Source organism: Octopus sinensis, linkage group LG14 (genome assembly GCF_006345805.1).
Source record: "Octopus sinensis linkage group LG14, ASM634580v1, whole genome shotgun sequence".
Classification (NCBI taxonomy): domain Eukaryota; kingdom Metazoa; phylum Mollusca; class Cephalopoda; order Octopoda; family Octopodidae; genus Octopus; species Octopus sinensis.
Genome location: NC_043010.1, coordinates 43,327,684 through 43,347,541, shown reverse-complemented (window position 1 = coordinate 43,347,541; position 19,858 = coordinate 43,327,684). Strand labels below are relative to the sequence as shown.

Here is a 19,858-nt window from a genome sequence, read left to right as displayed (position 1 = left end):
ATTAGGGTGTTCAACTTAATCTAAAAATAATCTATTCTTACAGCTAGTCACAAAATTTTAAGTAGTATTCATTCCTTTAAGGATATGAGTCTGGAAGTAGATGAACAGGTATATGCTTGAGAAATTAAGTCAGAGACAACATTCTCATTATAAGGGGTATACTTCCTTGTGTAGATAAATGCTGCAAGTTCTAGTCTTTATTTCTGAATCTTTGCAATCTTTACCTTTATATGCTGTCTTTCGTTAAATATAAAAGCTACAAAATTTAGATCAACAATCATCCTAAAGTAGCACCATGCCAGGTAATAGCTCTAATAAGGTACTAACTAAATAAGGGCTGCCAATACTTTCTCTAAAATGTGGTAATATAATTCACTACTTGACATGATTGCCATAGGTCAATAAATCATGGTTTAGAGACAACGCAAACAACCACACCAGTTGTAAAACACACACACAAACTTCTCAATGCATGCATGCATGCATACATATATACATGCACATTCATTCAAGTGTTTATATGAATATGTCTCATCATTCTCTTTCATTTATACTTTGTACTCTCCCTCACTCCCTCCCCCTCTGTCTGTTTATCTATCTGTCTATCTATCTATCTATTGCTTAATGTATACAGTATATAGTTACGTGCTGCTACTAATAATCTCATTCATTGGAGGTATTTAAAACATGCCTAGTGTCTCCATGTAATCTTTGTGCTCTGGGCACATGACCGAAAAGTTACAAATCAGGACAACAGAACAAGAGAAATCATGAGAGAAAAACAAGACAAAAGTGGGTTCAAAAAGTAGATTGTTAAACTCAGGGGAGACTGACACTGGGTCAGAAGCCAAAAAAAAATAATACTAAGGAATATTATTAATTTCAAAATCAGAGAGATACTATGCTACAAGTATGGGATAATAGCAAAACTGTAAAAGATTGGTTTAAGCATTTAAAGAATAAGTATCAGGCTAGATTTACACTGATATTATAGATTTTTATTCCTCTATACCGAGATTGCTGCTTGATAAAGTGATCGAGTTTGCAAAAACATGTTGTCATAGGTTGTATAAACCTAGACTTTATCATGCATACAAGAAAACATTTCATGCATGCAAGAAAACATTTCAATTTAGTAAGGGCTCAGCATAGGTTAAAAAATTCCAATACAGATGAACTGTTCAATGTATTAATGGAATTGTATGACTGCTGACATCTGCCATCTTGTAAGTCTCTTTATATTAAAAACATTGAGATCAAAATTCCTATCTCAACAATGTTGATCTATGCCAAGATGATGGTGTGTTCCATCAGAATGAAAAAGTAATCAAAGGGGTCCATGGACAAAAAATGGTTGAGAGCCTCTGGTCTATAACCATTAATAAATTAGCATTTAAAAACCCATTGCTCACACACACACACACACACACCACACACACACACACACACACACACATACACACACAACAATAGACTGAAAAATTCATTTCTAGAATTTAGAAAGAACAGATAATTTTCAAAGTGATATTGATATTTTATCGAGTCAAAATTATAATTAAAATAAGATGATTATTTTTAATAACATGTTGTTTACATGTATTATGTAATTATTATAATGATTTGAAAGTACCAATATAAATGATCATATGTTATTTGCTAGAAACTGCAGTTAACATACTTTCACGTCATTACTGATGTTTAGATGAATACAAAAATTTAGAAAAGGATACAGAATATGTAGGAGTTAAAATATTGATTTAACCTAATGATATAAAATGAAAAGAATAGCTTTTATATGTGTGTGTATGTACATAAGTGTGTGCGTGTATGTATGAATGTATGTATGTAGGTTTTGCAGATGTGCATGTGCATGAGTAGGTATGTATGTAGGGTTTGAAGATAAATGTAGAAGTAAATATATATAGAAATGACAGTGTGTGTGTGTGTATATATATATATTTATATATATATAATAAATACATGCACTATGTATTTTTTTTTCACTTGTTTATTATTGTTCTAATTTTATTATTTTAACTCATGTCCATTGTCTGGAAATCATTATCACACATCTGTGACCTCTTCAGCGACACTTTTCATTTTTGTGTGTTCTTGCTTCACTTACTCCATTCTATTCTTTTAAGGTGTGTATCCTTATGTGTGCATGTGTCTGTGTCCTTGTGTGTGTGTGTGTATGCTGTCGTTAATCATGTTAACGACAGTAGCAGCAGTGGTGATAACGATGGCAATAACAACAACTACAACTACCACGATGGCAACACCGTGGGCAAACACACATACACAGAGGAATACAGGAACTGTACCATATTTTCGGGTCTTAGGACAGCAATAGTACAATGGGGTAAGTGGATGGAGCTACTGAGGGGAAGGCTACACTGCTGCTAAAAACTATAACATACACACACACAGAAGCATGCATGCACATACACATACATATGCGCGCACACACACAGACACACAAACAATGACACAAATGCATGAGCACATACGGATACACACTTTAGAAGAACAGAATCGAGTAAGTGGAGCAAGAACACATATGTAAATGAAAAGTGTCACTGAAGAGGTCACAGATGTGTGATAAAAGATTTCAGGACAATGGATATGAGTTAAAATAATAAAATAAGGACAGTAATAAATGAGTGAAAAAAAATATATAGTGCTTGTGTTTATTTGGCACCCCAAAAAATGAAAAAAAAATGACCATCCCAAAATTCTACAATATTGGTTTCAACACACAATTTCATGTCAAGGATCCTGCAACACAAATTGATAACTGTATATCATCATCATCATCATCATCATCATTCAACGTCCATCTTCCATGCTAGCATGGGTGGGACAGTACCACAAGAGCTGGCCAGGCTGAAGCATGAATTAGATGTCTGTGACTGTTTTGGCAGGATTTTTACAGCTGGATGCCTTTCCTAAAAAACAACCATTCACCAGAGAGGACTTATTGCTTATTATATAGTACAAGTACAGGCGAGGTCAGTTTTGGCAAGGTTTTTACAGCTGGATGCCCTTCTGAATGCCAACCACTTTACAGTGAAGTGGGTGCTTTTAAGTGGCACCAGCACTGACAGGGTCACCAAGTACTTGCAAGACATAAAAAAACTTTTGAGAGAGGAGGAGGCATTGGAAGAGGTAATGATGAAAAGGTTAAAGTGCAACAAATACAGGTGTCTTGCTGTAGAGGAAGTACAAGGTTACCTGGCTGGTGAGAGAAAGATCCAGAATGAAGACAGAAACAGGTGTGCTACCACAAAGAAAATAGATGGTTGCCTGTGTATATACATATATGTCCATATCAGTGTGTGTATGTATATGTGTATTTAGATATAAATATTTCTATGTATATACCAAGCAAATGAACATTTGTAATGTATACATGGGTAAAGGCAAATAAATCTATTCAAGTGTGATAAGAATCTTAATGATTTTGATAACAGGGTAAATGAAATTAAGTTTTATGAGTGGACTGACAGGTAAATGGATATCTTGCTGGGAGAGTAATGACCATAATATTTCTAGTGTATATCCGAAGAAAAAAAGAGAGAGAAAAACTTAAATAGAATAAAAAGACAGAATGATTTGACCTACATTTAGACATTTCATTTTGTTTTTTGCTTCCATTAATGGATTTTGGTGTATTTGCTTTGGAATTTAGATATATATGTACTTTTATTTTTACTGCCATTTCTTTTTTCTTTTCTTTTCTTCCTTTTCTTTTTCTTTTTTTCTTTTCTTTTTTTTTTTTTCCTTTTTACGATCCCTTTTGATCGAAAACCTACCCCAGTTTTTTTTTTCCCCACAAAAGAAAAGCTTTACTTTGTAATTTGTCCTGGCTGTGTTCAGCCCTGTGTAGCTAATAAAGAAACACACACACACACACACACACACCACACATATATATATATATATATATATATATATATATATATATATATATATATATGTGTATATATATATATATATATTATATATATATATATATATATATATACACTCATTTTCTTTTTTCTTTTCTTTTTGTGATATTGTTATAACTTGTGTTATTTATATAATGAGAAAGCTTATTATGCAAAAGCATGAAAAGAGATGGGAAATTGAATGTGATCCAGCGATGCTTTCAAAGTAACCTACCTGATAAAGTGCTGGTATACAGCTGCTGTTGGATCATATTTATTTATATAATTATTTATAAAATAATTTATGTAACCAATTGCAGAGTAGAAGGTGTTTATAAGCCATTTAAGAAACACTCAAAAATTGTTAGATTCACTTCAACATTTAAATTTTATTTGCCAAAGTATTTCCGTCTCTTTGAGACCGTGACCTGTTCACTGACAAAATTCTGTGCTGGGTTCTCTTGTATGTTACTGGCATTAGTGAGGTTGCCAAATAGCTTGCAAGACAAGATCCTTTGATATAGAGTGGTTGGGTTTATACAAGAAGTTGAGAGGCAAAAAGTATGATAGAGAGATAGGAATAGATGTCTTGCTGTAGAGAGGATACATGGTTACTGCAACTGGAAAAGGGCAAGAGGGTAAAAGACCCAGAGATGTAGCACAGAATTTTGTCAGTGAACAGGTCAAAGTCTCAAAGCACCGAAAATATTTTGACAAATTAAATTTAAATGTTGAAGTAAATCTAACAGTATTTGTGTGTTTCTTAAATGGCTTATAAATACCTTCCATGCTGCAATTGTTTTCATTCCAGCACATGATCTCAGATTAGGTCACTTGCTATGCAAGTACATCTCCATAATTTATGTAATATTATGAGGCTGAAAACTCAGCAACTATGAGCTGATACCACTGCACAGAAACAATTGTAGTTTGTAGTATATTCCATCTTTTTGTATAAATTTTTACACACACACACACACACATGCACACACACACACACTTGTATATATATATCGGGACCTTTGAAAATATGCTGTGCTTGAGAAGACTCGACAAGCTCAAGTGAGACCATAACCTTGTGGCCTATGCCAGGGGTGGAACCAGCCCACTTATGAATACCTTTCCTTCACTGGACATTAAACCCTGCTTGTGAAGACCTGTTGAGGCAAGTGAAATCGAAATCGAAATTGAGATCAAATTCGATGACTGGCATCCATGCTAGTGGAGTGCTAAGAGTACCATACAAGCTTGATTGTTGCCAGAGCAACAAGCTGGCCTCCATGCCAGTGGCATGTAAAAAGCACCATTCGAGTGTGATCGTTACCTGTGTCACCTTACTGGCTCCTGTGCAGGTGGCACATAAAAAGCACCATTTGAGCTTGGCTGTTGCCAGTACCGCCTGACTGGCCCTCGTGCAAGTGGCACGTAAAAGCACCCACTACACTCTCAGAGTGGTTGGTGTTAGGAAGGGCATCCAGCTGTAGAAACTCTGCCAGATCAGATTGGAGTCTGGTGCACCCATCTGGTTCACCAGACCTCAGTCAAATCGTCCAACCCATCCTAGCATGGAAAGTGGACATCAAACGAGGATGATGATGATATATATAAATAAAAAGGCACTTAAATACACACACATCATATCATCTCCCTATTTCTCATCTATTTTGTATGAATACAATACTGCTCTTTTGTATGAATTGCCACTTATCACCCCTCATCCTTGACCCACTCCTATTTCCTTCACCTTCACCCCCAACTGATATCCAACTGGGACCAAGCCTCTTATACTGTTTGCTGTTCACCTATATACTCAATCCTGTCTGCACCACCTACATCCTTATATTCACTACCTCTAATCATCTGTCACTCACCTCACACTCTTGCAAACTTCCCTAATACTCTATTCCTATTCCCCCTCACATTTACCCTTTTTCCCTTTTCCAGTTGCAGTAACCATGTATCCTCTCTACAGCAAGACATCTGTTCCTATCTCTCTATCATACTTTTTGCCTCTCAACTACTTGTATAAGCCCACCAAAGGATCCTGTTTTGCAAGCTACTTGGCAACCTGACTATTGCCAGTAACATACAAGAGGACCCAGTATACTCTGTAAATTGGTTAGCATTATGAAGGGCATCAAGCTGTAGAAACCATGGCAAAACAGACATTGGAGTATAATGCAGTCCTTTGACCTGTTAGATCCTGTCAAACTCGATATTAAATGATAATGATGATGATATATAAATATAAAAAATACATACGCACACACACACACACACATACACACACACACACACACATATATATATATATATATATATATATACATACAAGTATATGTATATATATATGTATATATATATATATATTTCAATGGATGAATGAATTATTCTATGTTTACTGTTAACATGGAAAATTCAATAAACCGTTACCAGGGTAGCAAAATTCTCGTCAAAAACACGGTTGAAGCAACCTATCCAAAGGTAGAAACTCCGGGTTAATGTGCAGTAATTTGTGTGTTATAAATAGATAAATAAATAAATAAATAAATAAATGGAGTTGAACGAAGATGTTAATAAAATTCTTTCACTTTTGACATGTTTCAAAGACAACATGGTTTTATTCCAAAGGAATAAACGGTATGAAATGCAATCTTCTCATCAGGAAAGAAAGAGAGCCTCTCTCAACAACAAGACATTATAACAATTATGATGACTGCCTAAATGATAAACAGAACATTAATTGCAGAACGTTGATTGCATTTCACACAGTATTCATGTATCCACAGCATATGTGTGTGTGTATACATACATATATATATATAATTCCATCTAATGACATAATGTAACAGTATGCACAGTAAGTGCTGAAGTTGATTTACCACTAAAACTCCAATTTGAACAACAACTAAAACAAAAGTGGTTTTGTAGCTGCCTAGCATAGAATGACTATAAGTGATTCATCATTGAGTAGGTATATATATATTAGAAAGAAAGAATGAACAAGCAAAACACTTTAGCACATGTAATCTATAATTAAAACATAATTCCTGAGTTGTTAGAGTAAATAAGGGATTTAGAAATAATGGATTGAAAAATAAGGGATTTCTTTATCCCTTGTTTACTCTAACAGTTATTACTCTGCAATTATGGTTGAATTATAAATTACATGCTCTAAAGTGATACCACATGTTTTACTTCTCCATTCTTTCTTTCTAAGATGCACACACACATGTGTATGTGTGTGTGTGTGGTGTGTGTGTGTGTGTATGTGTGTGTGTGTTCATTCATGTGTAATTGAAATATTTGCAGAAAAGAAGAAGTTATAAATACTTTGAGTCTCTCCGTACAATTGTTTTAACAATCTTTAACAAACCATTTCATCAGGTAGAGATACCAAAATATAAAACCAATTGAAAATACTACCCTTATACACCAAAGAAGCAAGCCCCAAGAAAATAAATACAGCCAATGACAGAAATAATAAAACAAACTTACATTTAAGGATTTACTAAAATAAAGATATAATTATAAAAAAAAATGTACAGGAGGAAAAGAACAAAAATAGAAATGAAGTGAAAATAAAAATCTAAGTGTAAAAAGCAAAAGATAAAAATCAAAACAGAAGGCAACCATCTTGCCAGCCTCTGTTCTGCCTCACAACCAAATAGTGACATATGGCTCAATTTGGTACCCTCCTTATCTATCAATTCCCTTCTAGATGATGAGTGCGCTCATATGGGAGTGACCCAACACCTTGGTCTCTGCATGTGTGAGCTGCACAAATGTTATGCAACAATAGTAGAAGAATTCAGCCTGCATCCATTGTCATACGGCTTTAGCACAGGCCGATTCCCCTGACACACCACTCTGGATAACATTAGAAGGGGCCTCAACGAGGCTGGCTTTCCATCTCAACTGGAGCCCATAGGTCTTGACCATGGGGACAGTAAGTGTCCCAACAGAATCACCCATTTTCCATTCGAGGGATGTAGATACTTAGTCTGGGATGTGATGAGCAGTGACACATTCTCTGATTCCAACTGTGCAACGTTCACTGCAAACCCAGGTATCACCACCTGTGATGCAGAGGAGAAAAATACGAGGTCCTGACCAGCTACTACTAGTTTGTGCCAGTCACCATCAGATCCTGTACTACCAATTTCCTCCATAAAATAGGGATAATGGTGGCCCATCTGAGAAATGAGCTCCATGAAGTGGGATGGCTACTACAGGGAGTGTTGCTGGCCATTCTCAGCAGCAATGCCATCACGGTCATTATTGCAGGGACATGGCTGAGCACACCATTTGTTCCAGCATTTGTGGCCCATCAACCCTCTCCTCCATCTTCTGCTGCTTTACCCAAACTTTTTTTCTTTCTTTTCCTTCTTAATCTTTCTTTTTTACTTCCTGCATCTTTGTACTTAAAGAGTGAAAGGTAGACTGTATGATGCATGTGTGCAGACAGCCATGCTACACGGCAGTGAAACATGAGCCATGACTGCTGAGGACATGCGTAAGCTTGCAAGAAATGAAGCTAGTATGCTCCACTGGATGTGTAATGTCAGTGTGCATGCACAACAGAGTGTAAGTGCCCTGAGAGACAACTGTGCTGGTATGGTCATATGTTGCGAATAGATGAGGACAGTTGTGTGTAAAAGTGTCACACTCTAGTAGTCGAGGGAACCTGTAGAAGAGGTAGACCCAGGAAGACCTGGGATGATGTGGTGAAGCACAACCTTCAAATGTTGGCCCTCATGGAGGTGATGACAAACGAAAGAGACCTTTGGAGATATGCTGTGCTTGAAAAGACCCAACAAGCCAAATGAGACCATAACCATGACCTATGCCAGTGTAGCATAACCAGCCCAATTAAGGGTACCCTTCAATTGTTGGGCAATAAACTGCTTCAGAAGACCTGTTGAGTCAAGTGAAATCATTGTCATGGCCGAGACCAGTACCGCCTGACTGGGACGCGTGCTGGTGGCATGTAAAAAGCACCCACTACACCTTCAGAGTAGTTGGTACTAGGAAGGGCATCCAGATGTAGAAACCTTGCCAGATCAGATTGGAGCCTGGTACAGCCTTCTGGCTTGCCAGTCCTCAGTAAAAACCGTCCAACCCATGCCAGCATAGAAAATGGACATCAAACGATGATGATGATGATGCTGTATAATTGACTGTAGAAATAAAGCTTTTTTTAAGATTTAAGAAACAAAATTGAAAGAGAACAGACAAAAGCTAGCTATCAAATAAAGAACAGAAGTTAGCAAAAAATAAAAGATAATAGAGTATCATATTACAGACAGAACAAAGTCAATAGCAACAAAGTCATGCAAAGGGAGTGAGCCCAGTGTAGCCATTATATATAAATTAGGGCAGAGAAGGAAGATTAGAACATGTGAGTTATCTTGTGAGATACATAAATGAGTCATACTGCCATTCACTACCTAATATCCAATAGGGTCAGACTTATACACATATGCAGAGAAAGACAACAATTACTGAGACAAAGACATTCCTATTATATTCTGTTACTTGTTTCAGTCATTAGACTACGGTCATGTTGGGGCACTGTCTTGAATGATTTAGTTGAAGAAATCGACCCCACTACTTTTTTTAAGCCTCGTACTTATTCTATCAGTCCCATTTTGATGCACCACTAAGTTACAGGGATGTAAACAAACCAACACCAGTTGTCAGAAGTGGGGGGTGGTCAATCACAAACACACATCTTTTTTTGTTATTTAATGTTTACACGAATGTGGGAACCCTTTGTATCGTCTTGTGTTGTCTTTTATGTATAATTTATATTAGCCCTTGTAGCCAACAAAAGAATTATTATTATTATTATTATTATTATTATTTTTTTTTTATAAAAATAAAAATTAAAAAATATTTTTAAAAAATTAAAAGAATTATTATTATTATTATTATTATTAGGTCGACTTTGCCTTTCATCCTTTCGAGGACGATAAATTAAGTACCAGTTGCATACTGAGGTTGATCTAATCAAATGGCTCCCTCCTCCAAAATTTCAGGCCTTGGGCCTATAGTAGAAAGGATTATTATTAATATTATTATTATTATTATTATTATTATTATTATTATTATTATTATTACTTTTATAACAATTAATTCTGTCTAATTTTGGCACAAGGCCAGCAATTTTAGGGGGAGAGAGATGGCTACTTGACTGAACAACAACAACATGCTAAATATAAGACAAAAAGCAGTAAAGCAAATACAAAGCTATTATAATTATGTTAATAATTCTTTCTAATTTTGGTACAAAGCCAATTGTAGGGGGTGGGATGAGTTGATTAACTTGATCCAGTGCTCAATAGGTATTTATTTAAATTGACACCGAAAGGACGAAAGGCATCTGAACTCAAAATATAAATTCAGAAGAAAAGCTGCTAAGCATTGTGTCTAACATACTAACAATTCTGCCAGATCACTACATTTAAAATTATACTAATAATTCAAAGAATAAGAAATGAGATTATAAACAATAACAAGATATGTAAGATTTAATCAATAAAATAATATAGATAAGACCAATAAAAACAACCACTAAGATAAAAATAGTTACTGTAATGATATATATCATTATATTATAGTAAGTACATTGTTTCAGTAAATGTAAGAGTTACAGAATGAATAAACTGTATTATACATAATAGTACTTTGGTTCAAATTGTGTGCGTACATGATTTGCTGCACGTTACTCTACGCAGGATCCTTACATCTAAATTGAGACAAGGAAGAGTAAAAAAACAAAAACAAAAGGAAAGAGGCATAAATTATAGAAGCTCATAAATTTCCATAAATTTACATGACATGTGAATAAACCAGAATCTATCCCACTCGTTAATGGTTCACTGACAACTATGAACTCTAGAAATGTAGTAACCACCTTATTTAATGTCTGCAATTAATAATTAATTAATTTCACTTATTTAGTAGGTATTAATTACCAGCAATAAGATCTGGAAATGCCATGTGTGCAAAACACATGCACACAAATACACACACACACACACACACACACACACACACACACACACACACACACACACATACACACACACACACACACACACATATATATACACGCAACAACCTCGAACCCACAAGAGTAAACAAGAGAGACAGAGATAGACAAAAACAAGGAAAATGCCACTTGTATTTGAACACTATACAAATATTCTTTTAAAAAAAGCTTTTCTTTTAATTTTTCTAAATTTAATTGTTTAATTGTTACAGTTGAAAAAGTCTCAATGACTGAAACCGGTACTGAAATGTTTTTTATAAAATTATTTTAGCATTTTCTATCTTGACTTTTTTTCCATATATATACATATATATTTGAGTAAACGTGCTAATCAGTGCTTACATGTAATCACGATTTAGGTTAGTTGAAATATGTTTGTCACAACTAGTGCAAATCAGTCAATGTTTTAGTTGAATTATATATAAAGCTATAAGTTTTGTCAGTTCATTCAGGGTTATCCCTCTCAGGTACGTCTGATTGACAAGTCAACAAACTTGAAACATTGATGTCTCAGATTCCCAAGAGAGGGTGACACTGAACGAAAGGGGTGTTTTCACACCTTTTTACCATTAGAGAATTTTTTCTCCATGGTAACTGCAGTGTATTTGCCTTTTAGCAGTTGAGATATGTGACAAACATATTTCAACTAACCTAAATTTTATATATATATATATATATATATATATATACACACATATATAAAGGGAAGTATTGGCTAGCAAGTTTCTACCTATGCAGGTACAAAAGCTTTAAGAATTTATATATAATGGCTACACTGGGCTCACTCCCTTTGCATGACTTTGTTGCTATTGACTTTGTTCTGTCTGTAATATGATACTCTATTATCTTTTATTTTTTGCTAACTCCTGTTCTTTATTTGATAGCTAGCTTTTGTCTGTTCTCTTTCAATTTTGTTTCTTAAATCTTAAAAAAAGCTTTATTTCTACAGTCAATTATACAGCATCATCATCATCATCGTTTGATGTCCACTTTCCATGCTGGCATGGGTTGGACTGTTTTTACTGAGGACTGGCAAGCCAGAAGGCTGTACCAGGCTCCAATCTGATCTGGCAAGGTTTCTACATCTGGATGCCCTTCCTAGTACCAACTACTCTGAAGGTGTAGTGGGTGCTTTTTACATGCCACCGGCACACGTCCCAGTCAGGCGGTACTGGTCTCGGCCATGACAATGATTTCACTTGACTCAACAGGTCTTCTGAAGCAGTTTATTGCCCAACAATTGAAGGGTACCCTTAAATGGGCTGGTTATGCTACACTGGCATAGGTCATGGTTATGGTCTCATTTGGCTTGTCGGGTCTTTTCAAGCACAGCATATCTCCAAAGGTCTCTTTCGTTTGTCATCACCTCCATGAGGCCCAACATATACACATATATAAAGGGAAGTATTGGCTAGCAAGTTTCTACCTATACAGGTACAAAAGCTTTAAGAATGTAGTTGTGTAAAGCTGGAACAATCTGAGATAGTAAAAAGTAGACTACCAAAGGAAAACAAAACAGAACAAAGTTGCAGTTTTACTTTGTATTTCTATATTTTGGAGTGGAGACCCCTTCTTCAGGACAATCAGAAAAAAGCAGTGGTTGGAAAAGGTTGCTGCTTAGAGCAACAAGCTTATATATATATACTAGCAGTATCACCCGGCGTTGCTCGGGTTTGTAAGGGAAATAACTATATAAGCACTTTTAGAGAGTTATAGCCAAAAAATAGCAAAAAAATGCATTAAAAATGGAAAAAAAATTATGGTAAATTTTTTTTTAAATCGTTGACTCATCGTAGACATTTTTAGAGAGTTACTTCCCTTATATAATAGCGAAAAAATGCATTAAAATGGAAAAAAATGATGGTAAATTTTTTTTAATTCGTAGACTCATCGTAGACGCATGCTAATACCCAGAAGGGCTCGATATGAATCACGACTATAAGATACCCGGTTTTGGTTAAACTGCACCGCAAAATGTGGGAGTAGTTAGGAATCTAAATCGTAGGAGACAGACACACAACCTTACTTTTATATATAAAGATTACTCTTTTAGTTGTTTCAGTCATTTGACTGTGGCCATGCTGGAGCACTGCCTCTAGTCGAGCAAATCGACTCCGCGACTTATTCTTTGTAAGCCCAGTACTTATTCTATCGGTCTCTTTTGCCGAACCGCTAAGTGATGGGGATGTAAACACACCACCATCAGTTGTCAAGAAATGCTTGGGGGACAAACACACACATACATATATATATATATATATATATATATATATATGTATGTGTGTGTTTGTCCCCCAAGCATTTCAGTTTCTGTCTACCAAATCCACTCACAAGGCATTGGTTGGCCCAGGGCTATAGCAGAAGACACTTGCCCAAGATGCCACGCAGTGGGACTGAACCCAGAACCATGTGGTTGGTTAGCAAGCTACTTACCACACAGCCATGGCTGTGGCAAAATGATGACACAATTGTAGGTTTGATAAAAGTAAAATAAAGAACAAAAAACGTGTTTAAACTATAATGCCATTTCATTTCAATAGGTGCAGCTTGTAACATTTTGTTTCATTTTACTTTCAGTTGCCAATATATATATTGGACGGGCAAGCATCATGCTTTCATTGTGGAGACATGAAGAACAACAAATCCGTACCTGCAACATGAAGAGTATTCTGTGGGCACTTAAGGCTTGGTAGATATGACATTGGTAGACATTGAAGGGCCAAGAGTTCAGCTGGTGAGATGTTTAGATGTTGGGGATGCCTAGAATAATCAAACTGGTCCACAGCGTGCTGGTAGGCATTCACAAAAAGATTGACTGCTTGGAACTGGCCAGGAGCTGGCGTCCACTGGGATGGTGAAACAGTCTTCCTCATTAGATGCAGGTGGAGTGCCGCAGAAAAGCGCACACAACCTAACATGGTGCACAAAGCTGTGGTTATCGGCACAAGTCTGAAATTTGCTGCTGGATGGATTGTGGGGGATGAAGCGCAGACCCTACTGAAGAGGGAGTGGTCTGTCTCAGAGAGGGGAAGATTTGGAGGAATGAAGTGGAGACGGTTGGATGGGACAGAAGTAGGAGGGGGTGGAAGGCTGGGAGGGAGGGGATGAGGAATATGTGTGTGTGTGGGGGGGTTGGAGATATATATATGTATATATATATATATATATATATATATATATATATATATATATATACACACACATATATATATACAAACATATATACATATGTATACACACATAATACATATATATATATAATACAAAATAGGAAAATGGAGAAATACACCTTAATCAATAATCAACTACCAGATAATACCCAATCACGTAATTTATTAAAACACTACATATGAACATTAAGGTCAAACATAATAGTATAGAACAAAACAATGTACATCAATGAGTAATATGAGTATATATATATATAGTTAATCCAAACAAGAAAGCACAAAAAAACACAACAACGCGAGGATGTGGAACAAATATAGTATTATTGGACGCTCAGGAAAGAAGGAAAGAAGGAGGGTTTAACGTTTCGAGCGGAGCTCTTCATCGGAAACATAGGAGAAGGAAAGATATATATATATATAGTGGTATTGAGAGAGATGGCTTTGTACCAGGTGATGAGTGGTTAGAGTATGAATAGAGGAACAGAAACAGGTGTCTTGCACTGGAGGGGAAAATGGCTACTCCAGTTAGAAAAAGAGAGAGAGGGGAAAGAGAGGAGAGGAAAGTGAAAGAAGATAAAGATGTGTTGGGAGGGGTACACAAGTGAAATAGTTCAGAGGACTGGATAAGGTGAGTGGGCAGGTAAGTTTGCAAGTGTACAAAAGAGGGAGGTAGAGAAAGGACACAGTGAATGGTGAACACAGGTATCAGGACTAGCAAAATAATGTAGTTGACTGCATAATCACAAATGTTACACTCCTGTACTGAACGCTTTGGGTGTTACTGTAACAGCACAAAGCAGAAGAAATACTCATAACAGATATGCACATATTTCAAGATTTTGAAAAAATCAAGTTCTAATGCAGAATATACAAAAATCCTTCGAACTTTACAAATCCAATTCACCAATATACATACCTTGGTATAGAATCATGAGAACAAAATTCCTCTGGTGTAAAATGGTAACAGCCTTTCCTTGTTGATGGAGTTGCTTTCCATTCAAATGAATGACAATGATAGATGAAGCAAACTAACTTTTGATTACGAATTTTCTGCTGAATTTTGCAATATATTTTAGCAGTGCGATTGCAAGCTTGATATTGAGCAAAGGCTATCGATGACATAAGTTTCTGAGCAAGTATGGTTTGCTCTAAATGGTTAATACATTTCATACTAATCATATGAGTCTTTTTTGCAAGCCAGTAAATGCTGTATGCTGCATTCTTGTGCCTGAAGTACCTTGGTACTGGCCTGGTTTTGTGAGCAAAAATATTTAACAATGTTTTCTTAAGAGTGTATTCGGTTTTAAATGGATGTGGCATTGTGTTACAACATTCTTGAATTTTCTTAAGAGTATGAAGAAGAAAACGTCTCCGCTTTACTCTTGAGAGTGACCTACGGTCAACTTTGATTTTGCGACACCGAGTCATTTTTTAAAATATATTATTTGGAGAGAAAGTGGACTTTGTATCATATAACTAATTACATGCACATTTTCAAAAATGGTATATTAACACATGTAATTACATTGGAAGATACATTTAGATATTTATACATGTATATATATATATAAAAAAATATAGATAGATAGCTACATTCAGACATACTATTCATACATATAAACTAATTTAATGAAGTATCTATAAGTAAACTGGTGCATGTGAATATCTGAAGATATATGTTTGCATATGCATATATATGCGAGCATTTATTTACAGATATATGCTATGTGTGTATGTGCATGCACGTTTACAGTTGTTTATATAGAGGTATCTGCATCTGTTCAGGTAAATAAATATTTTCAAGAATTAGTTAAATCTAAATACATATTTGTCAAGGTTTTTGTATAACCATGCACATGAATGTGTGTGAGACGACCATGTAGAGATCTAAATATCATTCAGTAAATATAGCAATATAATTGAAATAGAAAATCTCACAGTGAAATATGAACAGCCATATAATAATCAGATCAAACTGAGATTCGATTCTTGATTATTTAAAATAAAATGTTATAATCTATAAGTCAATTCTCTTTTTGCTTTCTTTTTCTAAATACTTATTTCTTTCTGTCTTGTTCCAATTCATTGAAACCTACTTAATTCAAAGAATTTAAGCACCCCATCTACTAACAGTGGAGGTATGGATGTGTTTAATCTGAAACACTGGATATTACCACAAAGTAAACATAAAAGTTGTAATACCAGTGATGTGAATTTGGAATGTGAGTATAATTTTTATCTCCACATCCCTCTTCACAAATTCAAAGTTGATGTGGGTGTTGGGGTTTAATGTTTATGTAGAGACACTATTAATGTTGGTATTGACTGAAGTAGTTTGGAGAGTGACAGTGTTTGTGGTGCTATTCATGATGATGTTGATATTTGAGAAAGTGGCATTAATATCAGCGAAAATGTTGTTGGTGATGATGTTCAGAAGGTTTAATGAGATTAAAGCTTAAGTACTTTGAAAGCAAAAAAAGGGTGGACAAAAACTTAAATATATTGATTATCCAGGTGTGAACAGGGACTAATATGGTTTTATTTACCACCTGTATCTGAATGGTATCTCATTTTTGACTAAGGTAGTTTTATTATATTTGTGCTTGCATTTATAACTGAAAGTTTCTAATAAGAAGCTTGTAATTAGATGCATGTGTTTATTTGTTTGCATTTGTATAGAAAAAAAATTAGTGTATAAAAGTGTGTGGTAATACCCATATACAAAACTATGTGCAAATGTGTAAGAACATTAATGTTAATGAGTCTATATGCCTGTGTGTAACTCAATGAGTGTGTGCATGCTATGTATTTTTCTTTAAGTTAGTCTAATAAAATGGACTTATACTCAGAGCATTTTAAAAAATCCCTATTAACTGGAGAGTAGTGATAATTTAGTGAAGTCAAATTGGAATATATCAATGTGTGTAAGGCAGATTATGTATGACTGGCTGAATATAACTGTGATTGACTGGTTGAATATATGTAGAGGCAGTTCCATACAATAAAATACATTAAAAGATAACAGAGTTAACTATTAGTAAAAACTAATAAAATTCCTGTGCAACAATAAACCAATTTGATAAGAGATGATTCAGTAATCCTGGTCAGAGATTCAGCTGGTAGATTCTAAGGGCAGAGAAAATAGGTTCAACCCAAACATATCTCAGATGTTTTTGAGTCTGTTACATGCATTTTTATGAAACAAAATAGACTTCTGTTTGAGATTTTTACATGATACAAATTTTTATCAAAACTTTTGACAGATATGGTCTTCTTTCTAAAAAGTTAATTGAAGATGTAAGCAGTATCCTCAATGCAAAACCAAATGGCAATTTTTTCCATCATTGGTAACTATCAAGGAAAAAACATCTGTCGCATTTTCATACATGTAATTTTTACTGAAATTGTTAGTTTTGCAATAAATAGTAATAATGATGATAATGATGACAAAAATCAAAAGTTAATATCACTTTTCAGCTAAAATCCTCAACAAATTGCAGTGTTTTAACAGGTAGCATCACATTGTGAAATATAGGTAAATAAATGAAAACCTATCTGCAGCTTTCGATGAAAGAAAGGTAGTTAGGTATATAATTGATGTATTTATGAGTGAGGGTGTATAATGACATAAACGTGGCAATTTCTGTTAATCTATTTTGTATATCAAAGTGCCAAAATAATAATCATTAAGGTATACATCACTCTCACTTTAATTTCTTTTAGTGTGTGTGTTATGTATGAGTATATGCATGTTTGTATGTGCGCATATATATGTATGTATATAAAAAACACAAAAATTTCTAACTACTACTAATCCCTCATGATGTGTTGGACAGTGAGGGGAGAGACATACAGAGGGAGTGAGAGTGAACGAGATCAAGTGTTACTTTGTATGTGTATATGTGCATGCATATTTAGACTGAACTTGGCAATAATGACTGACACGGCTTTATAAGATCTGCACCAGCACGGAATTTTAAGCAATAACAATCCCCATTCTACTGATGACTGTGACTACCAGTGTTGTTGCCACTATAATCATTATTGCAACCTAAATACCACATTACAACTACTACTACACCATTATTCCCTCACTATAGTCATACAGCCTCCGTTGTGGCTTTAACCCCTTAATGGATCAATTATTTTGACATGGCATTTCATTTCAGAGCATATTTTTTAATTTTCTTTTTTAATTATATACACTGTGTTAATTACAAAACAACGTTTTTTATCTTGTTTCCATTATTTTTTATTATAGAAATTAAAATGTACTTTTACTCATTTGGATTTAAATGAGTTAACTCGAACATTGAAAAAATACATATAACTTAGCTATCTTCAATTTTTTATAAAACGTATTGCCTTTAAATCAAAGGAAAATTGTTTTTAAATGAGATAGACAGTTTATTTAGAATGATAATTTTTAAAACAAGGAGTTACACACAAAGTTATCTTGCAGACATCACACATGTATCTGCTTTCTCTTTGAATCGGACAAGCAATTGATTCGTGCCATGCATGTGCATCAATCTGATTATCTTCTTTGTCATCTTCTGAAAAATATTCAGAGTCTGAACTACACGTTTCTAAATCGTCCCCAGAGCTTTCCAGATCGTGAAATGAAAAATCCCTTTCGTGATCACTGAATATATCTAAATCTTCATCCATTTTGAGAAAAAAATGCATAAATGATTCTCTTATTTGTATAAATAATAGAGAATCAAAACGAGACAGTTCTAAAATGACATCAACCTCCTCCTGAATACACTGAAGTAAAAGTTCAAAACTCAGAAGCATAAATTCTTCGGAAAAATACATTAAACTTTTCCAGTTCATCTTTCTCAATAAAGGAGCAATATTAGAGAAAGTGAGTAGCTTTGTCAACAGAATAAAGGGAATCATGTGCAGTAAGAAAATGGCTAAGACTGCCAACATTATATTGTGCAAATAAATGAGGAAAAGGAGAAAGAAACACAAAAGCTTTCATAAAAATATTCATACTAAAAAATATTTAATACTTTTCTCCTAAAATCTTCAGCATTTAAACCAGTCATATCCAACCTCTAACACTTATCCTATAATATTATCCTAAAAATAAACACTCATGTCATAGAAAATTCAAAGCTACAAGATAATGCATGACTAACTCATATTAATGTGAATAAGTATTACATTTGACAGAGAAATCTGAATGCTAGAGGGTTTCATATGACAATGTGAGTAAATTCATGATTGCTCAAAAATGAAATGTCACAAAACAAATAAATTAATTTGAGTGCTAAAATTAAAAGTTAATTTTGACCGAGTATACTCGTCTGGTTCTAAAAAGATACATTTGCGATGCACAACTAAACTCAGGATAATCCATTAAGGGGTTAAAACAACTTTCTACCAGGAAACTTAAATGTATTAACTTGACCAATTAGGAATATCAGCAAAATCTCTCTTAAATAATTCCACTGTCAAAGAAAACTAAAAGACAAGCATTATAGATAACATAGTCATAGATACCTCACCTTTCTGTATATATATAAAAAAAAAAGAAATGAGGGTCACAATTGGAATGCTTTTAATAACATGTCTGCTTTATCAGGATCGAACTTGAAATTGAACAACCTCCCTCCTTTATCAATTAGAAAACAATATACAGAAAGTTGTTGGTTGCCTTTAAGATTACACAAAGTGCTTCTTTCAGT

The 19,858-nt window shown here is 34.6% G+C and overlaps 1 protein-coding gene and 1 long non-coding RNA gene across 3 annotated transcripts in view; one reads left to right on the top strand and one right to left on the bottom strand.

Moving 5' to 3' along the window:
* LOC115218914 (SH3 and PX domain-containing protein 2A) overlaps positions 1–19,858 on the bottom strand; it is an 83,916-nt gene that overhangs the window by 16,618 nt on the left and 47,440 nt on the right. Inside the window, exon 1 of one of the 2 annotated variants that reach the window (XM_036508927.1) lies at positions 15,076–15,602. The exons of the other annotated variant lie outside the window; for it this stretch is intronic. Within the exon in view, the coding sequence (XP_036364820.1) occupies positions 15,076–15,587 (512 nt within the window). The 5' untranslated portion in view covers positions 15,588–15,602. Of the gene's footprint in view, positions 1–15,075; positions 15,603–19,858 lie in introns of those variants that run through there. 2 annotated transcript variants of the gene reach the window in all.
* LOC118765983 lies at positions 2,016–18,341 on the top strand. The gene is made up of 4 exons (XR_005001894.1): positions 2,016–2,199; positions 4,414–4,417; positions 17,883–17,889; positions 18,331–18,341. It is a non-coding gene; the product is annotated as an uncharacterized LOC118765983 (long non-coding RNA).